Source organism: Elaeis guineensis, chromosome 2 (genome assembly GCF_000442705.2).
Source record: "Elaeis guineensis isolate ETL-2024a chromosome 2, EG11, whole genome shotgun sequence".
NCBI classification, from domain to species: Eukaryota; Viridiplantae; Streptophyta; class Magnoliopsida; order Arecales; family Arecaceae; genus Elaeis; species Elaeis guineensis.
This window is the reverse complement of record NC_025994.2, coordinates 104174267-104194766: the sequence shown is the minus strand read 5'-3', so window position 1 is coordinate 104194766 and position 20500 is coordinate 104174267. Positions and strand designations below refer to the sequence as shown.

General features: G+C 36.6%; 1 protein-coding gene across 12 annotated transcripts; it reads left to right on the top strand.

Moving 5' to 3' along the window:
• Positions 1-2051: 2051 nt before the first annotated feature.
• On the top strand, positions 2052-19970 carry LOC105045285 (uncharacterized). Of its 12 annotated transcripts, XR_012138975.1 has the most exons (13): positions 2053-2405; positions 6087-6279; positions 6412-6497; positions 12308-12392; positions 13543-13621; positions 13814-13941; positions 14043-14129; positions 14284-14396; positions 14554-14684; positions 16828-16941; positions 18186-18270; positions 19540-19603; positions 19698-19970. XR_012138975.1 is itself a non-coding variant. In XM_029266431.2 (11 exons), exons 1-10 carry the CDS (start codon positions 2347-2349, stop codon positions 16938-16940), a joined length of 1074 nt encoding a protein of 357 aa, XP_029122264.2. In that variant the 5' UTR covers positions 2052-2346; the 3' UTR covers positions 16941-16969; positions 19540-19970. The 12 variants fall into 12 exon arrangements, 4 of the variants coding, with proteins under 4 accessions (XP_029122264.2, XP_073108587.1, XP_073108585.1 ...); XR_012138979.1 differs by lacking the exon at positions 18186-18270 and having other exon boundaries at positions 2052-2405; positions 16828-16969; XR_012138974.1 differs by having other exon boundaries at positions 2052-2405; positions 16828-16969; positions 19540-19970.
• Positions 19971-20500: the final 530 nt, after the last annotated feature.

The window sequence follows — 20500 nt, the reverse complement described above, 5'->3', positions numbered from 1 at the left end:
ATATATACTATCCAATTTGTTGTAATGTTGGCCTATCGTCAATAGATGTTGAAGTTTGTTATTAAGATGCTAATGTGGAAATAAGGTATCAATCTGCTAATTGATGTATCATGTTATATGGATGATCTGTCATCCGCATCGTAAAGCAAGGAAAAGCAGAAGCAAAGATGAGAAATAGAGACAGAAAATTCAAGCAAGCTCTCTCTGCATGCTCAATGATGCACTTTGAATCCTTACCTCCTTCACCATTTCGAGCTCTCAAAGGTCAGCTTCAGCCTTCCCTCCTCTCCCTCTCTTCATAAAGATTTAGTCTTTCCTTGCTGTCCACCTCTTTTTCTTTTTCTCTCTGACTTTGATATCTCCAATCCCGCACTCCGATCGCGAGCCCCCCATGATCCAGTCCATTCGAGCAGATTCCCTCATTGTAGAGCATAGAGTCGATCTTTGGAAGCTCCTCGATGAGCAATTCGTCAATAAAGAGAGAACTTTTTCAAGCTCCTAGCCGTCAAATTAGGTGCTCTTCTAGCTAGGTCTTGTTTTCATTAGGGTTGCGATCTATCAGATCAAAATTTAGGTTTGCGGCCAGGGTTTTTGGAGGAGTTCTAACCGGTGATTTTTGTTCTTGGGTGTGGACCTCTCTGTTTGGGCTTACCTTAGGGTTTTATACCCCAAAGACGAGATTTTCTCCCACATTATTTTGGCCGAGCGGTAGGGAATTAGCTTTGGTGCATGTAGTTTGTAAAAGGTGGAGAAAAATCCTAACTTCAAATTAATAGAGAGGATAAAGAGAACTAGAGGAGAACCCTAATTCTATTGATCTGGTGAATTACATGGCTGTCCTGCATTGTAAGATGCTGCTAGCATCGATGCTGTTCGCCGTCCGAATCAATTTCAACGACCTCAAGTATCAAATAGCCAAGAAGCTCGGTCCTTAGCGAGCCCAACGGCATTTTGGTTACCTGAGTCAGTTGTTGGCCTGGAAGCTAAGCAAGCCGGAGTTCAATAAGTTCTATCTTTTGATCCTTGGGCACGAGAACATCCCATCGCACAACTAGCTCATCCGCTCGATCCCTAAGAATGCCTTTCATGCCAAGACCCCATCTCCATTGGCTCCTGACAAGGCTCCCTTGAAGCCCATTGGAAGTATAGGGAAAAATTTCCCCTCAAGGAGATGACAAAACTAATCAGGCACCTGTTGCTTCAACTCCATCACCAGTAATTTGGTCCAATGGGAATGTCTTGCCACCTTCACCTCGTAAAGTCCAATCTGGCATTTGAGACCGGAGGATCAAAGACCACCCGCATCCTCCTGGACCAAACCATCTGTCTTTAGTACACACTATGATGAAAATATTGTCAGAGAGAACTGCATTTTGGGTTCTTATGATTTGAAGAGATCTATGTATCTCATTTTCACATCAACATCTTAATAGCAAATTTCAACATTCACTGACAGCAGATTAATATTGTAACAAATTAGATAGTACATTATTTGATTGAAAAAATTAAAAAATTATGTTAAAATTAAAAATTTTTAAAAAAATATAAGATTTTTTAGATAATTAATATTAAAAAAAATTAAGAATACCTATTTTGCTATGAATCTGCTTTTCTTGTGCGCGTGTCTTTTGCAAAGCCAATCAGACACGGACTATCTCGCAAACTGTGCTTGTATGAACCTAAGTCGAGTCTTTGTTGACCGTGGGGTTCCCCACCAACCTTACTTGGCTACCTCAATTTGATGCCGTTGAGGTTCCCTTCCCACATATGTAATGGTGTTCTACCTCTTTTAGCAAAATGAATAAACATATAAATAAATAAAATAAAGTCAAGCTGATCGGTATTATAGCATTTCAAAATCTTATTTATATAATTTTGGTCCATAGACGTGTGTGCTCACAACGAGTTAGAATAAAACTTGCAGCTATTTGTAATCAAGACTAATCTAAATGTGATGCAGACTCGAGCGAGCTCTTATGCATCTGTTTGAGACGCGGAGCAACCAGAAGCGCAAGAAAAGGTGACCGCGAGTATCTCGTCGAAATTGTAGGTTTCTTGCATCTCTGGTGGCTTGCCCCCGCAGAGGCCTGACCTCAAGAGTATCTCCCCTCAGAGTATCTCACGTGCGAGAGTATTCGCTTCACACGGAAACCGAGAGGCCTCGCACGGGAGATTGGCTTCGCGTGCCCGTTTCTTGAACCCCCGGCCGTGTCTGCCCCTCGAAATCGTAGGAAGAAGGCCGAGAAGAAGCAGCAGCTGTGAGGAAGAAACAAACCCAGTTTTTCTGCTATCTCCTCCTCCGTTTGATCTTTCATTAAACGTCTGGGAACAGACGGAAATCTCAAGATGATGTCTCCGAGGCCGTCCATCGCCGATTCCCGAGCCGCTCCTTCCACTTCCATCAGGTAAATACCCAATTCCTTCCACTTCCTTTCTTGTTTCTTTAGCTTAGTTTGTAATGAACTTCTGCTTGGATCTTTTCTTTCTTGGTTTGTTTTTTCCTTTTCAGACCTAAACATTGAAAATTTCTCAGTTAGACAGTCTAGGATTTGTACAAACGTCCATTTCTTGGCTGCTCGTCGTCGCTCTTCTTCTAGTTTTGAATGTGCCTAAATAGGGTTGTAATTGTTTTCCTTTTGCTAAATCCTAACCTTATCCTGCGGAAGATCCCAACGCAGTGAGATAATTTGCTGCCGATTTTGGATGAGATTTCCATGGGAATTGGATAAATGATTTTGGGAGGTTTATGGACTTCGCATAATCTTGGGTCATAATCTTGGGTGACTCTTTTGTTTTTTTTAAAAAAATATTACGGTAACTTTTTCGTTCTTGTTTCAGTTAGCGAGGAAAAGAGTTGTGAACTATCTTTTTGATGAGAGTTTTCATTTTTTGCTGGACTGGAATTGTGGCTGTTCTGTACCTTCAGATGATGATAATATCTTTCATATATTGAGCTCAAAGGGCAGCTTATTCTGCTTGGAGAATTTTTCTTTTGTATTATATCAATGTATATTTCTTTTACTCTTTCAAGGTTGTTGGTATATGTGGAGAATTAGTGTCTCAGTCATGTGGGTCTTTTTCACCTCGAACGTTCTTTTGGTACATAAACGAAAAATAGATGCCAAGGCATTAACTAGCTAGCTGTGGAGATATCTGAGTTTCAAGAGGAGAGTCTTGAGACCATGATTTGGATCCTGAAGAGACTAGAAGCCATAAAAATGTGACAAAATGCCATCATTGTAGACCTATAGTTGACCTGAAAGGAATTTTTTTAGGGACCGGAAATGACAGTTGAAGCTCATCAATTCCAATAACCGAGCAGTCTAAGTATTACCAATTGATTCCAACTACATTTAGGATTTTTATCTAAAAACCTATCATTTGGGTCTTGGGGCCATCTGTGTATTGGGAGGATCTACTAGTGGCTACATCTTAAACAAATCTGGCCTACTGTTAGATGAATCATGTTCGGATGGAGCTATTGCTTTCATTTTATGAAAGGTTGAGCCAAATCAACCCATCAATACAGTAATTGCACTCCTAGGCTCAAGTTCATCTGATTTAAAAAATGCAAGGTGAAAAATAGAGAGGATATTCTTGCTTAAGGTGATGGCAAAGTGAAATTAGGAGGTTTGAAGCACTGAAAATAATTGGTTCATCAAGTTGGTGCTCTAGATGTTTTGCAATATTGGTGTTACATGAGGTCATCATTGTCATCCATGTGTTGTCCCATCAATATGGACTCGGAAGAAAACAAATTGATAATTTATGCATGTATAACTACATACATGACATATCAACTAGAAATAAAGAATGCTTGCCTAATTCCATCAATATTTTCGCAAACTGGTTTTCATGTCGCATAGGTTTGTTTGAAAATTTTCTATCTATAATATCCAATTGACTTCTCACTATTGCGTTACCAAGTTCTTTTGACTTTAGTTGGGTTAGGAGCTTAATTGTTTAATTTACTATCCTTAAATGAATTGTTAGTTATGTATGTAATTCTTCTTTTGAATTTCACCTTTTCAACCAACATGTCATAAAATCACTTCCTTGCAATGGATATTCATATCATTGTTTTCAAAGGCTGAATTGAGCTTTGTCTTGCACTGTATCTTGAGTTACTTTTGATACCTTGAGGCTCATGGGAGTGATTATGCAAAGTACACACATCATGTAGGTAGGCTTGTATTGAGTTCATCCTAGATCTTTTATTATGCCATTAACAGTTTTGTTAAGCTTTGATTTTTTTTTTTTTCATGTATAATGGTAAGAAGGGGCAGGTTTTATTTTATCTCTTCATTCTGATAAGTAAGGACTTTCTGTTACTTTCATCTATTATCTTTTGCAATAGACTTTAAGCATAGATAGGTGTTTAGAAAAACACTGACATTGAAACAAAATTGACCAGTCCATTGTGCATTTGCTCAAAGTTTGTTGCACGCTGTCTATATATGTAATGAATAGAAGGAATGGATTTTCTTCTGAATGATAGGATGTAGACACTTGAGCAATATCTTTTGCTATAAACTTCAAATCATACATTAATATTAAGAAAACAAATTCATTAGAAACTCTCCAAGGTTATTTCCTTTGCGAGTTGGATGTTTGTAAGAGTGAGGTCTTTACAGCCTTTTCTCGTATCCATTTTTTTTCAGTTTGTGGGATGTTAGAAATTTCTGATGTTAGGCTAGCTTTCTTGACTTTCAGAAATAAGAATGTGTAGGATCCATGTAGTGGTTAAGCATTATTGCCACTTATGTTGTTTTTTGGAATTTTTGGAATGACAAAATTTCTAAAACATGGTGACATATTCCAGATTCCTTGAGATTATCTATCGCAAGATGGTCTTTGGACAAGCTTTTGATTGTGTTGGAGGAGAAAGATTTTTCTTCTTGTACTATCTTGGACCACACTGTGCCAGGTTTTGGCAACTTTAGGGCTTTTTTCTTCGTTACCTTATATTCTGGCTTGCCTGGCAAAGCTTCTTACTGTCTCATTAACCAACTTTGTTTAGCCTTGTTTGAGTTAATAGAATTTCCTTTTTATATTTTAAATAAAGGGTTTCGGGATGTATGGAAAGGGGGAGCAAATGTGACGAAATCAGATATGGAAGATGGGAAAGAGGAAGTTGTTGGCTTGTTTTTGTCCAATCTTGTTTAGCTGTCAGACATATGAAGGGATTGTAGTATGAGTTAAATTTTTGTCTGTAGAACTATTGTGGGTATAACTTGATAATAAAGAACTTGCAAATACGAGGACCAACTAATTTTGGAGCAAATATTGTGTCCTGTTAAGGATGTATTTCGGACCAGCTGTTACTGTTTTCTGACTGTTTGGACAATCTGGTACCTGTAAGTTGACCAGCTTTCTTTAACACACTTTTATGTACAGAACTAAGTATTTGCCTGGAGCTGGCTATTTTCTTGAATGGAAAGTGAAACTATCTAGAGTATGTTCCCTTCATGCAACTTTGGGAAGTTTAGGGGGAGAGAGGGAGAGAGTATAATTTTTTATTAGGAAAATTTTAATGTTAATGATATGAGATTCACTGGCAAGAGAAACATTTTCTAGTCTGGGAAGATCAGGTGGCTGCACTGATAGGCAAGGCTTAAAAAAGTGGCCCTTTTTTTTTTTGAACTATTACATGGTGCTAAGTTATTCCTCAGCACTACAACTTTGTTTGATCATGTACAAATCCATCTGTTACCCTTTCTGTGTCTCTTTTTTATTATTGCATATTATTTTTGTGAACTCTTATCTATGTTCTAGACTGTCATACTTAGACTCACGTTACAATGGTAGAGACTAGAGACTATTGCACCATGCTCGCATTTTTCTGGTGCCATATAGACTATTATGTACTGACACCTACTTTTTTGGATAAACTATCTTACTCATTCAATTAGGACTTGGTGAAACCATGCCTGCAAATAATATTATGTCTAAGCTCTTGCGATGTTTTTTTTTTTTTGGATTCTTATGAGCAAGTTTTTTTTTAAGTCTTTGCTGCGATATATTTTCTGGTTTTTTCTACAAATGCTGTACTGTTGGATCATTTGTAATATTTGTTTATTTTGTAGGCACACTCCATTGCAAATAATACATGTTATTGGCAATTTCATGAGGATCTGGTCGGTCTACTCCATGTACAACTATCTATCCCATCAAGGAGACTCAGTAATAGCTTTTATTTTCAGTTGTCTGGTACCAGCTTCTATCATCTTCCTGGTTCTGCAGAAGCCTTGGAAAGGGAGGCCCCTGCCCAATTCACAGGTTACCTATAATTCCTTAATTTTACTTCTTGTGCAAAAGGATTATATGCCATTATTGTAGTTGGTAGCATTATTAATATAAACTAAAATTGGGAATTACATGTTTTTTTCTGAAAGGACATCAGTTTTTCAGGTCGTGCCTACTGTAATAAATGGAGGAATAATGGCATTATACTATATATTGTGGGGAAAAGGCCTTTCATCATGTGGCCCACTTATGTAAGTCTGCTGGTACATATTTACATTTTTCTCTTGAACATTTTGGGTGCAATTTGTCTGAATTCCTGTTATGTAAATTTTAAAGATAAAATGCAATAATGGTGTTCAGCTTTACAAAGAAGTTGTTGAAAATCTTATGATATGGTGAGTATTTGAATTCTTGTGTATTGAATGCTTTTGCATTTACTTATATAGTAAGATCAGGGTTGGATCCAGTTTCAGGATAACCTACCTTCAAACCGGAATCCGGTAGTGGGTTCAGGTCCATATTTTGACTGAAGCCTACCCATCCATCAATTGGGTTGGGTCTGGGTCTGAATGGTTAAAAATTTGTTAGATCTATTGTTTCAAGGTCGCATTTGGTATGGATTGGATTGAAATCCAAATATCATGTAGGTCCGTGTGTGAAAAAGTAGTGGGGATTGGGAGAAAAGAATGATGATAGGATATGGTAGCTGGATGTGGGAAAGCCATGATAGCATCATAAGGTTGGAGCTGACACAATGGGTCAAGTGAATCATGGCAGGAGGCAAACTTAGGATTTATTAATAATCTGTAAAAGAGATCATGAAGGTATCAGAGTAAAATTGTAGAACGTGTATTATATTGTGTTGATCATCAGGACTGGGTAAGGTCAAGTATGTCTTGATTAGACCAGGACCTCAACCCCAGTACTTATGGGTCTATATATTTACTGCATTTAAATGAAGTACTGTACCAGCTAGCTACCAAATAGCTTCCAGATACATCAGTCTAATTTACAGCACTAAGATTTTAGGAACGTACACATTTTTTCTTTTGGGGGAAGGGGTATTATGGACACCTTTTTTCTTGTTTGAATTTGTCATTAACTATTCTTCATTCATTTGATTGTATGAAATTGTATTCTGGGAAGTGCTTGGGAAATAATGGCAATAACCATGGCCATAATCAGTAATAGTTTTCTCCTAACTATATGAGGTTATCCAAGAATAGGATTTTGCTATTTACTTGTATTAAGGCTATGCATTTTTATTGCCAGCTTCTCCAAAACCTTTTTCATACCTACCTACATGCTATCTGTTTTTTGTTGGTTGAGTAATTATCACATCTTTGCTAAACTTGCCTGTGCCGTCTTAGTTTATCTTCAGTATGTTCGTCTACCTTGCTACAAATCTTTTGCTTCCACCAATGTACTCATAACTACTCCATCTGCCCTAGTTTTAGCACTCAGTTTTCCATTCTGACCATGGCCATGCTATCTTATGCAGTGGGATTGGTCTACATTGCTGCAAATCCTTTGCTTCCACCACTGTACTCATAACTGCTCCATTTGCCCTAGTTTCAGCACTCAATTTTGCATTCTGACCATGGCCATGCTATCTTATGCAGTAGGACCTCATTTTTTGTCTAATATTCTGATCCATTCAATAATTTGAGCCTTCTACCATTTGCACACTTCTCTCTTATTTTTTCTGAAGCATGTTGCTATTGCATGACATGAGAATGGCACGTCTCCGCTTTGTCTGTCCACTGAACTTGTCCAGATTCTTAATCTATTGAACATAGCAAAATATTAACTGCAAGCATCTTCTGGCCCTCGGTTTTACAATAGATTACTTTTATTTTGAATTTCACAAAATTAAATTTGAACCTTGTTTTAATTTGACTAATTTAAGATTCTATTCTACAAAATTTTTCTCTAGTTCTCATTCAGTCTTATATTGTTGAATTAAATCAGCATGTATCATATTTTAAGGACACGTACTATGACACCTCCTGAACATCAAGTAAATGTATGTCTATGATAGGGAAACGAAGCACAAGAACTTAAAGTCACCGTTACTACTGGCTAAAGAAAATACTGGTGGAACCTCTTGCCATTATCGCCCACATTACGAAACTCATTTTTACTCATATTCCTGTCATAACCTACAAAATTCATAAATGAGTAAGCCCAACATGAGAAGATAGTAAGGTGCAGAATCACGACAAATATATACAGTTGAACTTTAGTTTCTTGAATCAAGGGTGGATGCGATCTATTTGTATGTGTGGGAGAAAAAAAGGATCAAGAAAGCACTTAGGAAGCAGGTGCAAAGGTGAGGTCCATAGGAGGTGCCAAAACTGGTCCAACACTCTTCGTAGGAGATTCCAAAAGCCAAAAACATTGTCATCTCAAAATACTCCACTAAATTGGATATAAGTTAGTAACTCCCAAGAAATACGAAAGAAACATATTCTAGCCTCTCTAGTAATCCAATAAGTTTGGTTGGACCTGCTTTACATGTATTTATATTTTGTCATTTTTTTTTGTTAATTTAATGACAGGAGTGTAAATCTTATTTGTGTAATTGCACATACAGCATTTATTTTGTCATAATAATTAGAGCAGCTGCCTGGTTGAACTCCTAACATTGGGATGGCAATGGGTTGGTGCCCCATACTTGGCTCGGGGTTGGGCAAGGTGGGTAGAGTTAGATGGAGCATGTTGGATGGATTGGGTCGGGTAAAGCTACAAAAATGAAAATTTTTTTCCTCCAAATCTTTTCTTTTTTTTTTTCTTCGGAGAGGAGATTTGTGAAGTGTCATGTATATCCAGATCGGGTTTGGGGTGGGTTTTACCATTACTTGTATCCGATTCGGATCTGGTGCGTTTTGGATAAAACTTGCCCCACTAGGGTCAGGTCAAGTAGGGTACTTGATGGGGTGGAATACATTGCTGCTCCTATCATAATATTTGTTTCTTTACAAACTTATTGTATTTAAAGTAGGAAAATACTTGACCATTTAATACATTGGAAGAAGAGTATCTTTAAGAGCAAGTAATAGTTTATCCATAACCAGACTTGATATTGAACTTTACGATACAAGACTCTTAGGTATATATATTTTTTGGATTTATTGAGTTTAGAAAAACACTTTTCTTACAGTAATTGTAGCTAACGTCGCTTTGATTCAAACAAAAATTGAACCATCAGTTTGTTGAAGAGTCTATAAATATATATGCCCATTCAGTGAACTGAGTTATTATAAATTAGAAGTTGCTTATGTAATCTTTTATTCAAAACTTTTTTCAATAAAAGCTTTCATTCTTGAATTGTTTGATGAATGACTATTGATTTGTAGTTACTGTTAGGAATCTTGTTTCTTATAAGAGCCGATTACGATCTAATTAAACTAACAAACAAATATTAACATTAAATTAATCTAAAACAAATATAAAATTAATATTAAATCAATCTAAAGCTTATAGATCGGAGGCGTGCAGTGCATTGTCCGAAGGCAATTCCGCCCCTCTTGTGGGATCAGACTCGAGAAATCTGCCCCAAGATACAATCGGAGACCTTCCCTGCGCGCACGATCGTGGAGAGGATGATAGAGCTTCGATCCAACAGATGAAGGATCAAAAGATCAAGAAAAATTTTGAAGAAGAAAACACTGGCGGAGAAGAAGAAACGAGATCAGAAGAGAGAAAGGAGCAAGTATTTTTTCTACATCAAAAGCTCTCCACCACAGGGTCATTATATAGGCCCACGAACTGGCTAATCCAACATTAATCTTGTAACTATCCAATCAAAATGGGCGGAAACAACTTAACAGACCCCAAAATGGGTGGAAACAATTTAACAAATCGCAACGGACAAAACAAAATGTTCGAAAAATAGAAAAAAAGATCAGAGTAACAAAATGTAGACCCCGTCATGCCGCAGATGCGGGTGCAGTGTGATCGCATGCATGCAAGCAGGGCTGGGCCGGACCACGCACGCGTGTTCATAAAACCCAAGAGAAGGGTCTTCAAAATAAACCCCTTTCCTTTTTTTCTTTTTTCAATGTGGGACTAAACTTCATGAAAGCTAGATGTTTCAATTTTCCTCCAAAACCAATAACCCCCTCAAAACTCAAAATTTTCAACATAATTAAAATTAATAATGTGAAATAATTTTTTGCTAGGTATAAATATTGTGCAATAGGTGAAGTATTTTTCAAGATTTAACTTCACTTAGGGTTAATAGTATCAATCTGAAGGAAACGGAGTAAATTAGGTCCTAAACTACGTTCTTTTGACTCAGATTTTTACTATTACACATACAATATAGAAGCTCATGTCACCCATCAGAACTCCGTAGTTAAGTAGGCTTGGACGAGAGTAGTACTAGGATGGGTGACCCCTTAGGAAGTCCTCATGTTGCACCCCTTTCAATCTTCACCTTAGATTGTTAGGAATCTTATTTCCCACAAGAGCCGATTGCAATTTAATTAAACTAACAAACAAATATTAACATTAAATCAATCTAAAATAAATATAAAATTAATATTAAATCAATCTAAAACTTACAGATCAGAGGCGTGCAGTGCATTGTCCTAAGACGATTCTCAACCCTCGTGCGGGATCAGATTTGAGAAATCCGTCCCAAGATACAGTCGAAGACCTCCTCTACGGGCACGACCGTGGAGAGGATGACAGAGCTTCAACCCAGCAGATGAACGATCAAGGATCAAGAAAAATTTTGAAGAAGAAAACATTGGTGGAGAAGAAATGAGATTAGAAGAAGGGAAGGAGTGAGTATTTTTTTACATTGAAACCCCTCCACCATAGGGACATTATATAGGCCCACGGATTGGCTAATACAATGTTAATCTCATAACTATCCAGTCAAAATGGATGGAAACAACTTAACCGATCGCAAAACGGGCGGAAACAACTTAACAAATCTCAACGGGCAAAACAAAATATTCGGAAAACATAAAAAAGATGGGAGAAACAAAATGTAAGCCCCGCCATGCAGTAGACACGGGCGCAGCATGATCGCGTGCCCGCGCGTGTTCATGCCCAAGAGAATGGTCTTCAAAATAAACCTCTTTCCCTTTTTTTCTTTTTCCAATGTGGGACTAAACTTCATGAAAGTTAGAGGTTTTATTGGAAATAGATGGAGGGAATTTTGAGTTTTCAATTTCCCTTCAAAACCAACAGTTACTGCTGTGATTCGGTTTGTATCAGCATTCAAAGGACCAATAGAGTGACTTGAAGGAGAAAACAAGTTGCTCAGAATCTGCTGGAATGAGATGATGCATTTCATGTCTAAGGATAATTTACTTCATTACCAATTATAGGCTATGTATTTGAGTATGTCAGTGAAGTAAGCCACTATTGCTAGACATAAAACTACTTAATATTGGCACTATTTATAATATGGAACTGTATGACATGGAGCAGCATTTCAGACCTTGATCACTGCAGAACTACAAACAGGACTTTGCACTTGGCAAGCATGCTACAGTAACTTGTCAGGTTAAACCCTTCGTTTAGAGTAACTCTTCAGGAAACTGGTGAGCTGATTTGGACATAAATCTGTTTACCTTTCTGCACTACATGGTGACCTTGCATTTGAGTAATTTTACTTGACCATGTCTGTCTGACATTTGCCAATAGATGTGGCACAAGAGGCTATTATGACAAGAGATATAAAATGATAGAACGATGATTAGCAATAGAATAAGTTATGCTCACATTTAAAGAGCATAAGTTTATGTTTTTGCTCTCTACCGTGTTGCAGTTGTTTACACAGTCAATTTCTATTTACTCTTGGGAAGCCTGCTTTTGAACATAAAAGAGCCTCCTCATGGGATCAATACTTTCATGTCAGCTATGAAATTTCTTGCATTCACTTTGTTTCTCTCCACCTTTGACCAAGCAAACCTTGCAGTCTTCCACAATATGCATAACGCTGGAATAATCTGCAATTGATATATCACTTAATTTATTACTTTCTTTTCTTGTATACTCACATTCTGAGGTTTAATTTTTACCTTTTCTGTTGAGGCTGCAGTGCTATATTGGCAGAGTATGCGGGAGCTGTCCTTGGAGTTTTATCTGCAGTATTGTATGGACGGAGAGCTAATATTTGGAAAAAAGTAAGCATAAATACATTTATTAATTTCTTGAAGATGAGTTTTTACAGTGCTGGCTGCAAGCATGGCATCACATATGCAGCTCTCCAGTTGTGTATCTAAGAGCTAAGCATTCTTTGGCAAGAGTAGCATTTGGTATGGTTGACTTTGGTATTCATTTTATTGCACCTCTATCCATTTTACTTAGATGGAAGGCAAAGAAAACGAATATTGTAGAACTTGTTGGTCATGTATATTGGGATATAAGAACAAACATTAAGCCATTTTACAGGGCTGTTAGATATCATTTATTTACAACTTTTAGGTCGCAAATAGTTGTGACTAGCCCCATGAATTCCTGTGTGTAAAACACATGGACTGCCATTCAAGTGGGGCAGGGATTGGGGCAGGGTGGTATTGGACTGGGCTCATGATCTGCAATTGCTATGCGGCCATGTGTGACTAGTTGTATCTAAACCATTTCTTTTTTCTTAGGCCTGCATATTTCAGTTTGATTTAATCTTTTGTGGCATGCTAGTTGATTTAACCGGTCAACATGCATAAAGTTTTGATTTGTTGTATCGTTAGAGAAATATCACAAGCAAGATTTTAATTCCCGGCGGGATGGGGGGTCTCCAGCCGTTCCCTCCCGTTCCTACGAGAAAATAGGACCAGAATGGGGTTGGGACTCCGGAACTTATCCATGCAAGAGAAGAAAGGAAGGAAAGATGAAGAAAAGGAAAAAGTAAAAGGAATGAAGAAGAAGAAGAAAAAGGAAAAAAAAAGAAATAAAGGAAATGATATGAGATAGAAAAGGAAATGAAAGAAAGGAAGGTAGAAGAAAAGGAAAGAAAAGGAAGGAAGGAAATAAAGAAGAAAAAATAAAAAAGAAGGAAAGAAAGAAGAAAAAGAAAGAAATAAAGAAAGGAAAGAAAAGGGGGAAGGAGATGGAAGATATGCATGACTGGAATTGCCATAGGGATGGGGCGGGACAGCAGGGGTCCCATTCTATAGGGAAAGCGGAACAACCCTGTCCCACGGGATTTAAAACCTTGACCACAAGGAACATAATTTAATTCTTCCATATATTGTTTGATCATTTTCCTGCAGCATTCTGTGAGAAGACAATCACATAATATATGGAAACAACAACCATGGCTTTTTTTTTTCCCAGGTGGGTGGATTCATTGCTATGTTGGCAGCATATTATTTCTTATCAGAAGGATGGGCGACAAGAACAAATTCACCTTTCTGTATCCAAAATGTAATGGAAATTTAGATATGCTGATATGAAAACTATGCATCTTAAATACTGTGAACTGTGAAAATTTGCAACAAGGTAGCATAGATAAGACATTCGTAATTGTGAAGAATTTATTATTTTTGTTGTAGCAAAAGGACATTCCAGTAATTACATGAACTTGACTTGATAATGCTATTTATAGATAGCTTTGGTACAGAACCACTGGTACAGGAAAAGCAAATTTTAGGAATTAAAGAAATAGCAGTGCCCATCTCTGCTGGAATCTTATCAGCTTTGAGAAGGGTAATTGCACGGCGTGTGTCACTCAAGGTATTATTACCTTTTTGGGATATCTTCTATGTTTTCTACTACTCCTTGAAATTTGACAATTGCACATGTAGTAGCTAATGATCACATGCGTTTTCTTATAGAATCAGCTTAAGAGGAGACTTCATGCAATTACTGTTGCTTCAGCTACCTGCTTTCTTTTCCCTCTAGCCATGTGGGATACGATCCTGGTAAGTATAGGTTGAATTTGTCTTTATACATGCAATAATTGTTAACTTGTGAAAATTTTGTTTGCCCTGCGTGATTGTTTTTTTATTATTATTAAGCTCTATAGCATTTTGCTTCCTTGTATGTTTTTAATTTGTTTTCATTTATTGACTGCAGGGATCAGCAACTGATAGCATTGCTAAGTTCCAGTTTCCAAGTTGGGCTTATTTGAGTACAGTCCTCTTTGGGATTATTTTTATATTCTATATTGATAATGTTGCTGAGGAAAGGTAACTTCCCACAGTTTTGCAAGCACATGTTTAATGATCTTAGCAATTTAACATAGTTTGAACCCACTTCTGCAAATTGTTTCCCTTCATGCTTTTTGGAAATAAATTGATGTATATACTGAGGGTTTTGGCTTATGTGAGATTCACCTGTCTGCAGATTGCATCTTGTTTTCTCTTCTCCAAGACATTTAATGATTTCAGGAGGATGCATCATTATTATGGAGATATTATACAAAATGGACTTCTCACTGTTAGGTTTTCTGATTTGCTCCTCGATTCTGGGATTTGGTATATTTCATGGTTCCTCCCTTGTTATTCTAGCTTATCTTTTTCAAATCATTCACATGTAGTGGTCTAGACACCAGCTAAGTGATGCAGAAGCTTACATCTTTTGTCTCTCATGTTGAATTGAAATAAAGAAACTCTAATTTACTAAATACTATTATTTTGTGATAAAAACTGCAGGAAACTCTTGATGATTTACACTGCCCTTGCTTGGACTTTCTTCATTATATAGAACCAGCATTTTTGCTTGCCTGACATACTTGACATTTCAATTAATTATCCAATGTTGTTTAGTACTTCTGTACATATGTACATGCTGGTTAGTGTTTGGCAAAAAACAATGCCAGTAAGTGTTTACCAAAAAGCAATGTTAAAAAATGATGTGAGAATTCTTTCCTATGCTCTCAACATTATAATCTATTGATTTTTAATCTATATATGTTTTAACATGTGTAGATCACGATAGATAAGATAGATTTTCAATTTAAATGCTTTATCATATATTATAGCACATTACCATAGCAAAAACTGTCCATTTTTGTATTCACATGATGCATAGGTTAGAAACCACCAAAATATACGTTATTTGGTTTCTAGGCATTTTTAGGAGTATTGATCATAATCAATGGTGTGGATCTTCAATTTAAATGCCGAATAGTTGATTTTGGACTTGATAGAACTAGATATCCTTTCCTCTAGAGAGGAGCATAGTCCATCCTTATATACACATTATAAAATCAAATTATGATCTTGATCAAGCTTGGCTAGGGTAGTTTTCAGTCAGCTTGGGGGTGGCTTGAAATTTGATCAGGCCTAGCTGATTGGATTGGGCAAGTTTGGCTGGCCACACCCAAGTCAAGCATTTAGTGCCACTTTTAATACAAGAACACATAATTTAAGGCAGTACAATAAGCTGCAGAATACCAGGCTATTACAGGAAGCATTTGGGTTTGATTTACATATCTTAGTTTTAAGGACATGTAGTCATAATGAAGCCTAAACTTTTGAATTAATACATTATTAAAGCTGATTGAAGAACCAGAGTTTGCTCATCACATTTGCCTTGGTTAATGTGGCTCACATTATCTGGATTTGATGTTAACTGTTGTATTAGATATTTCTCATCTGCTGTATGTTAAACTGAGTATTTTAGTCTGCATGTTAGGCACTGATTTTTGGCATAATACTTTTTCCCTTGAAATCATTTTTTCCTGTTAGAATATTTGCAAGAAATAGACTGTTGAACTGTCTATTTTTAGATGTTACTTTAGAATGACTATTATTCACTTAGTATTGTGCAGCCAATGCTTAATGGTCTCGACATTGTTTTGATTGGATGTGTCCTGACATTGGGGCCAAAATCATTGAGGGACTTAACACCAGGTCCTTATGTTGACTGCCATTTTGCATCTGGTCCCTACATATTTAGCATTTATTGTTTAGTCCTCTACACACTTACGCCAGTGTTTTACGCAATTGTTTTCCACACAGTTACACTTATGTACACAGTTATATCCATTTTCACACAGTTATGCAGCAGCTTGTACAGGGCTAGGTCTTGAACATTAAACAGCTTGAAATCATGGGGCAGGTCAGTGAACAGGGATTAAACTATTGAATTGCAAATTTAGCCAAACAAAGGGCTGGGTGTCAATTATCCCAAAATTATTTATATTAGTAAATATAACCGCTGAGTCTTATATCCAACTGCTTGGTGCTGGTCTTATGAATCCTTTTTCATTTTTATTCCAATTAGGGCCGGCATCATTTGACACCCTGAGTTTTTGAGTTCTTTCTCACCAGTTTTATTTAAGGTTATCAGGTCCTCTCTTGTTTTCTGATCCTTACTCAATCTAAGCTCCTCTCTTTCTTTTCAGACCTTTGTTGCACAACATCCATATTGGTCCTTCACCTGTTCTTCCTTAAGTGTTCCAACCTTTTAATTTGCAACAAACATGTTCACTGGTTTTAAGCTTTATGGATGTCCCAAGGTTACAAATTATGAATTCGGGGATTTTTATGCTGGCCAATGTTTTTTATCCAAAACTATATAATGAAAATGTATTCATGCAATTGATTATCTATTATAAATTGTTTCTTGCATTTCTGTGAATCTGATGTCATTAAATAATGGTCCATTTACTAGGTATCTTTGAAGCAACTTCTCTGGAGCGCTCAAAAAGGGATCATTTAGATCCTCAAGATATACCTGATGGAACATTTCAGAGTCAGTTGCAGATGTCCCCACTTCCAAGCTGATGTATGTGCTCTGATTGTTGATTACTATAGTTAAGTTAATCCCTCTCAATATTTGTATCTGTAGAGTAGTTTATTTACCATACAAAGTAGTGTCTTTCATAAATGCTTGCCAGTTAGCTTTATTTAATGTTCTGGGCACAGTAATATAGAGATAGAAAGTTCTTTTGGACACGATAATGACTGATCACCACCACAATGAATATAACCAGTTCAGCATTCCTGGTTTACCTTGATTAAACATGTCCAAGTTGGTAGACCAGTATATTTGGGTTTCATGATAAACCACTTCATGTTATCAATATGTTAAAAGAGTGATCCATCAAGTTTTATAGGTGAAGTTATAAGCCACCGATGATGGTAGCCCATAAGAGCAACTGTGACATGACTAGAGTAATTAAGGCCTAATAGGTAATAAATGTAATTACGAGGAATTCAGATAAATCTAAATTCTGAAATAATTTGGTTTCATAAGTCGAATATCGATAGTTGTGCTCTTGCAACCTAGGTTTCACTGTCCTGAGGTGCATCCTTGAGTATTAGTGCAGCAGGGTCACATTCTTCTCAACAGTTAAAATTATGTTGAAGTTCTAAATGACTAATAATAGCCCCACGGTATAATCAACTCAAAAGCAGGCTATAGCAATTCAAACTGGCTGGTTCTTTCTAATTCTATGATTTTGGCCTGTATATAGCCAATCCACCAGAAGAGCTGGCTGGGGATCAGTCAAACTTCTTGTTGAACATTGGTACAATCAGATTCAGTCTTGGAAAAGGCCACAAAATATGATGAGGCTTTTTCTTTGTTCTCTTCTGATTGTCCAAAAAAGGAGATAGGTGGAGAAACACAGAAAGAGGATGAAAAAGCACAAGAAATAGATCATCATCCATATAATTGTCATCATTACAGCTCAATCCTTTTCCCATCAAATATTGGGTGGGATACAGAGCAGAACTTGTAGAAGGAGGCTTTATGTATGAACAGGAATTGCAATTAGTTGTCAACCCTCTGGAAAGTGGTGCCAACTTCATGGTCAAGTAAAATCTGGTTTTTACTTTTGTTTTGCAAGGTAAAATCACCAAGGAGACCACCACTGCTACTTTTGCTTAGTATAATACAAGGAACTAATTTTTTCTTGAGTTACTATTTCTTAAACAATCTCTGCTGTAAGATCCACACTAGTCCTCACAACTTTTTATTTCTGCTAATTCAATATCAGAATAATTGTGTCTTCTATTATTTTGTAGGACTCAACATGATGCACGTTTCTTGTAATTAGATCAATGGGAATGTGGATGCAAATTTGGTGCATGAAATTTTATTTATAGAAAGGTAGCCAAACAAGGATCTTTATTTTTTTTTTTAAATGACATCAATATATTAGATAATACATATACTCCTCAAGATATGTTTAAAATGCTAGTGCTCCAGTTCAGTTACTATATTCTCAGATTACTAGTATGCTGAGTTCACTCTAGTGACAAGAGCTACAAAAGTTCTGACTGTACTGATCAAATTGGTGCTACTGCTGTTGTATGGCCCCCAGTGCCATGTACTGCTACATGCATGCTATAGTGGTACATTAGCATGTGGCTTGTGAAAGCTGTTTATAACCATCTCAATGACAGTGCAAATTAAGGCTACTAGGTTCAGTTTTAGCAGAGTATTTCAAATTAAATGCATGTATGGTGGCATCTAAAACTTGTAAATCCCATTACCTGTAGGGTTTGAACAACTGCTTGTTTCCCAATTTGTCTTGCTGTAATTGCAGGTCCACATAACACTGTGACTTTAGAAAATAGCACAATCATTGCAAGCCAACCTTTGGCCAAAACAACTATAGGTTGAGATGAGGTATTGCTAAGGCTGGCTGGATTCATTCTTTAGCTACAACAAAGTACTGGAGTTTCAGTAATTGCAGGCTTCCAGCTACACACAGCTCCATGAGCATGTTCAGTTTCTACCTACTGCTGGCTTCGATTGAGCTATGGATGATTTAAATGTTTGAGTAGTAATATGACCTGATTTTATACTATTGACAAATATGAAGGATACTGGTTTGATTATTGAATACAAACCTAAGCAACAACCAGTCTTGCATCAATTCAGATTCAGAAGGGATTTACTACGTAGATAGAGATTTTTGTTAATATGTAAGGTTTTTCAAAGTGCCACACTATCATGCCAATTTGATCCGCAAGGGAACAATTTTTAGCCTCAAAATATTGAGGATTCATCCTTATAGCATGCTGCAAGGTACTGGGCGGTATTAACTATCAATACCATTCTGCATCATGCATGCAATTGCCTTTCATCGAATATAAAGAAAAGCACAAGACATATTGATTTCATTTTTCTCATTCTGGTTACTATATTTTATATCATTTTAGTTACAATATTCCACGGGTCCATTTCTCTGAGCTATTGCTTCTTTCTTTCTTAGCTTTTTTTTTTTCCTTAATCCTGATGAATGAGAGATTATTTTGTTTTAAAAGGATCTTAGGATTTATTTCTGCATTTGCTTTTTCAAAAATGACCATGACTCCTTTTTTTGGCATGTAGCCTTTATCAACTGATGTTGCTTTCATCGTTGTTTTGCAGCACTTAGTTTAGAAACCCATCTCTCCAATACCTCAAACCTTTGCGGAAGATAAAGCTCAGAGCGGTGTTTTTTTGTTTTTTGTTTTTTTTTTAATTATTATGAAAATTGTCTTTTCTTCTTCTCTAACTCAGTTTAATTCGTTGAAGATTTATTACAGCAGTTGCTCTGATATGTAAACAATCAACACGACATGCCATGGCTCATCATTACTTGCTAGGATTTATTTGAACACTTGTATGTTAAATCCTGCGCCATTCATGTATTGCTGAAGAAGTCAACGTTGTATTTACTGGCTGCTGAATTGTTGCTGATATGGTCAATGAGTTACGGTGAAGATATGTAGTTGTATTTTTAATGTTTCCTTTTAAACTGGATTTATAAACTTAACCTGCTTTATTAGTAACATCAAATTGAAAAATCTTCATGATTATTATATTTCATGCCTGTAAAACTTGATGTATATGCAAATCGTTACTTCCTCTGCAGTCGCTTGGCCTTACAGGATGGGATAGAGAATTTTATTTTAAGAAAAAAAAGAGAGAGGAGACTCGAAGGCCTCCGTAGATTTCGGCTCCACGTTTTCTGTTTCCCCACTCTTTTTACCAGTCGTCATGCGTTTTAGCTAATCTCTTTTTTTGGTAATGTTTTTTAATTGCTCTGGATTTGAATTCCACACCATTTTTTTTTTTTCTTTTTCGGTCGGGTGCTCTTTTATGGTTGCCACGGTCTTTTTTGTCTCTGTTGTTCCTTTTCCTTCACCTCGTTCAACTGTACCGTTGTTCAAAAAGGAGATACAGTTATACCTGTGCAGATGGTGAAACACTATAAAATAGGTGGCCTCTAATCGCTGTAAATACTCTTCAAATTTTTTCAAAGTAAATACTTCAAGTGCGTGTGTTTGTGTGCGTATGTATATTACATATATGTATGTATGTATGTGTATATGTATATATGTGTGTG

Bases quoted from the DNA above. Each gene is read 5' to 3' on its own strand.
- LOC105045285 (XM_029266431.2), top strand. From the start codon at position 2,347: ATGATGTCTCCGAGGCCGTCCATCGCCGATTCCCGAGCCGCTCCTTCC. The intron at 6,280-6,411 runs GTTACCTATAAT...TCAGTTTTTCAG, and splicing joins GGCCCCTGCCCAATTCACAG to GTCGTGCCTACTGTAATAAA. The intron at 14,685-16,827 runs GTATATTTCATG...TCCATTTACTAG, and splicing joins CTCCTCGATTCTGGGATTTG to GTATCTTTGAAGCAACTTCT.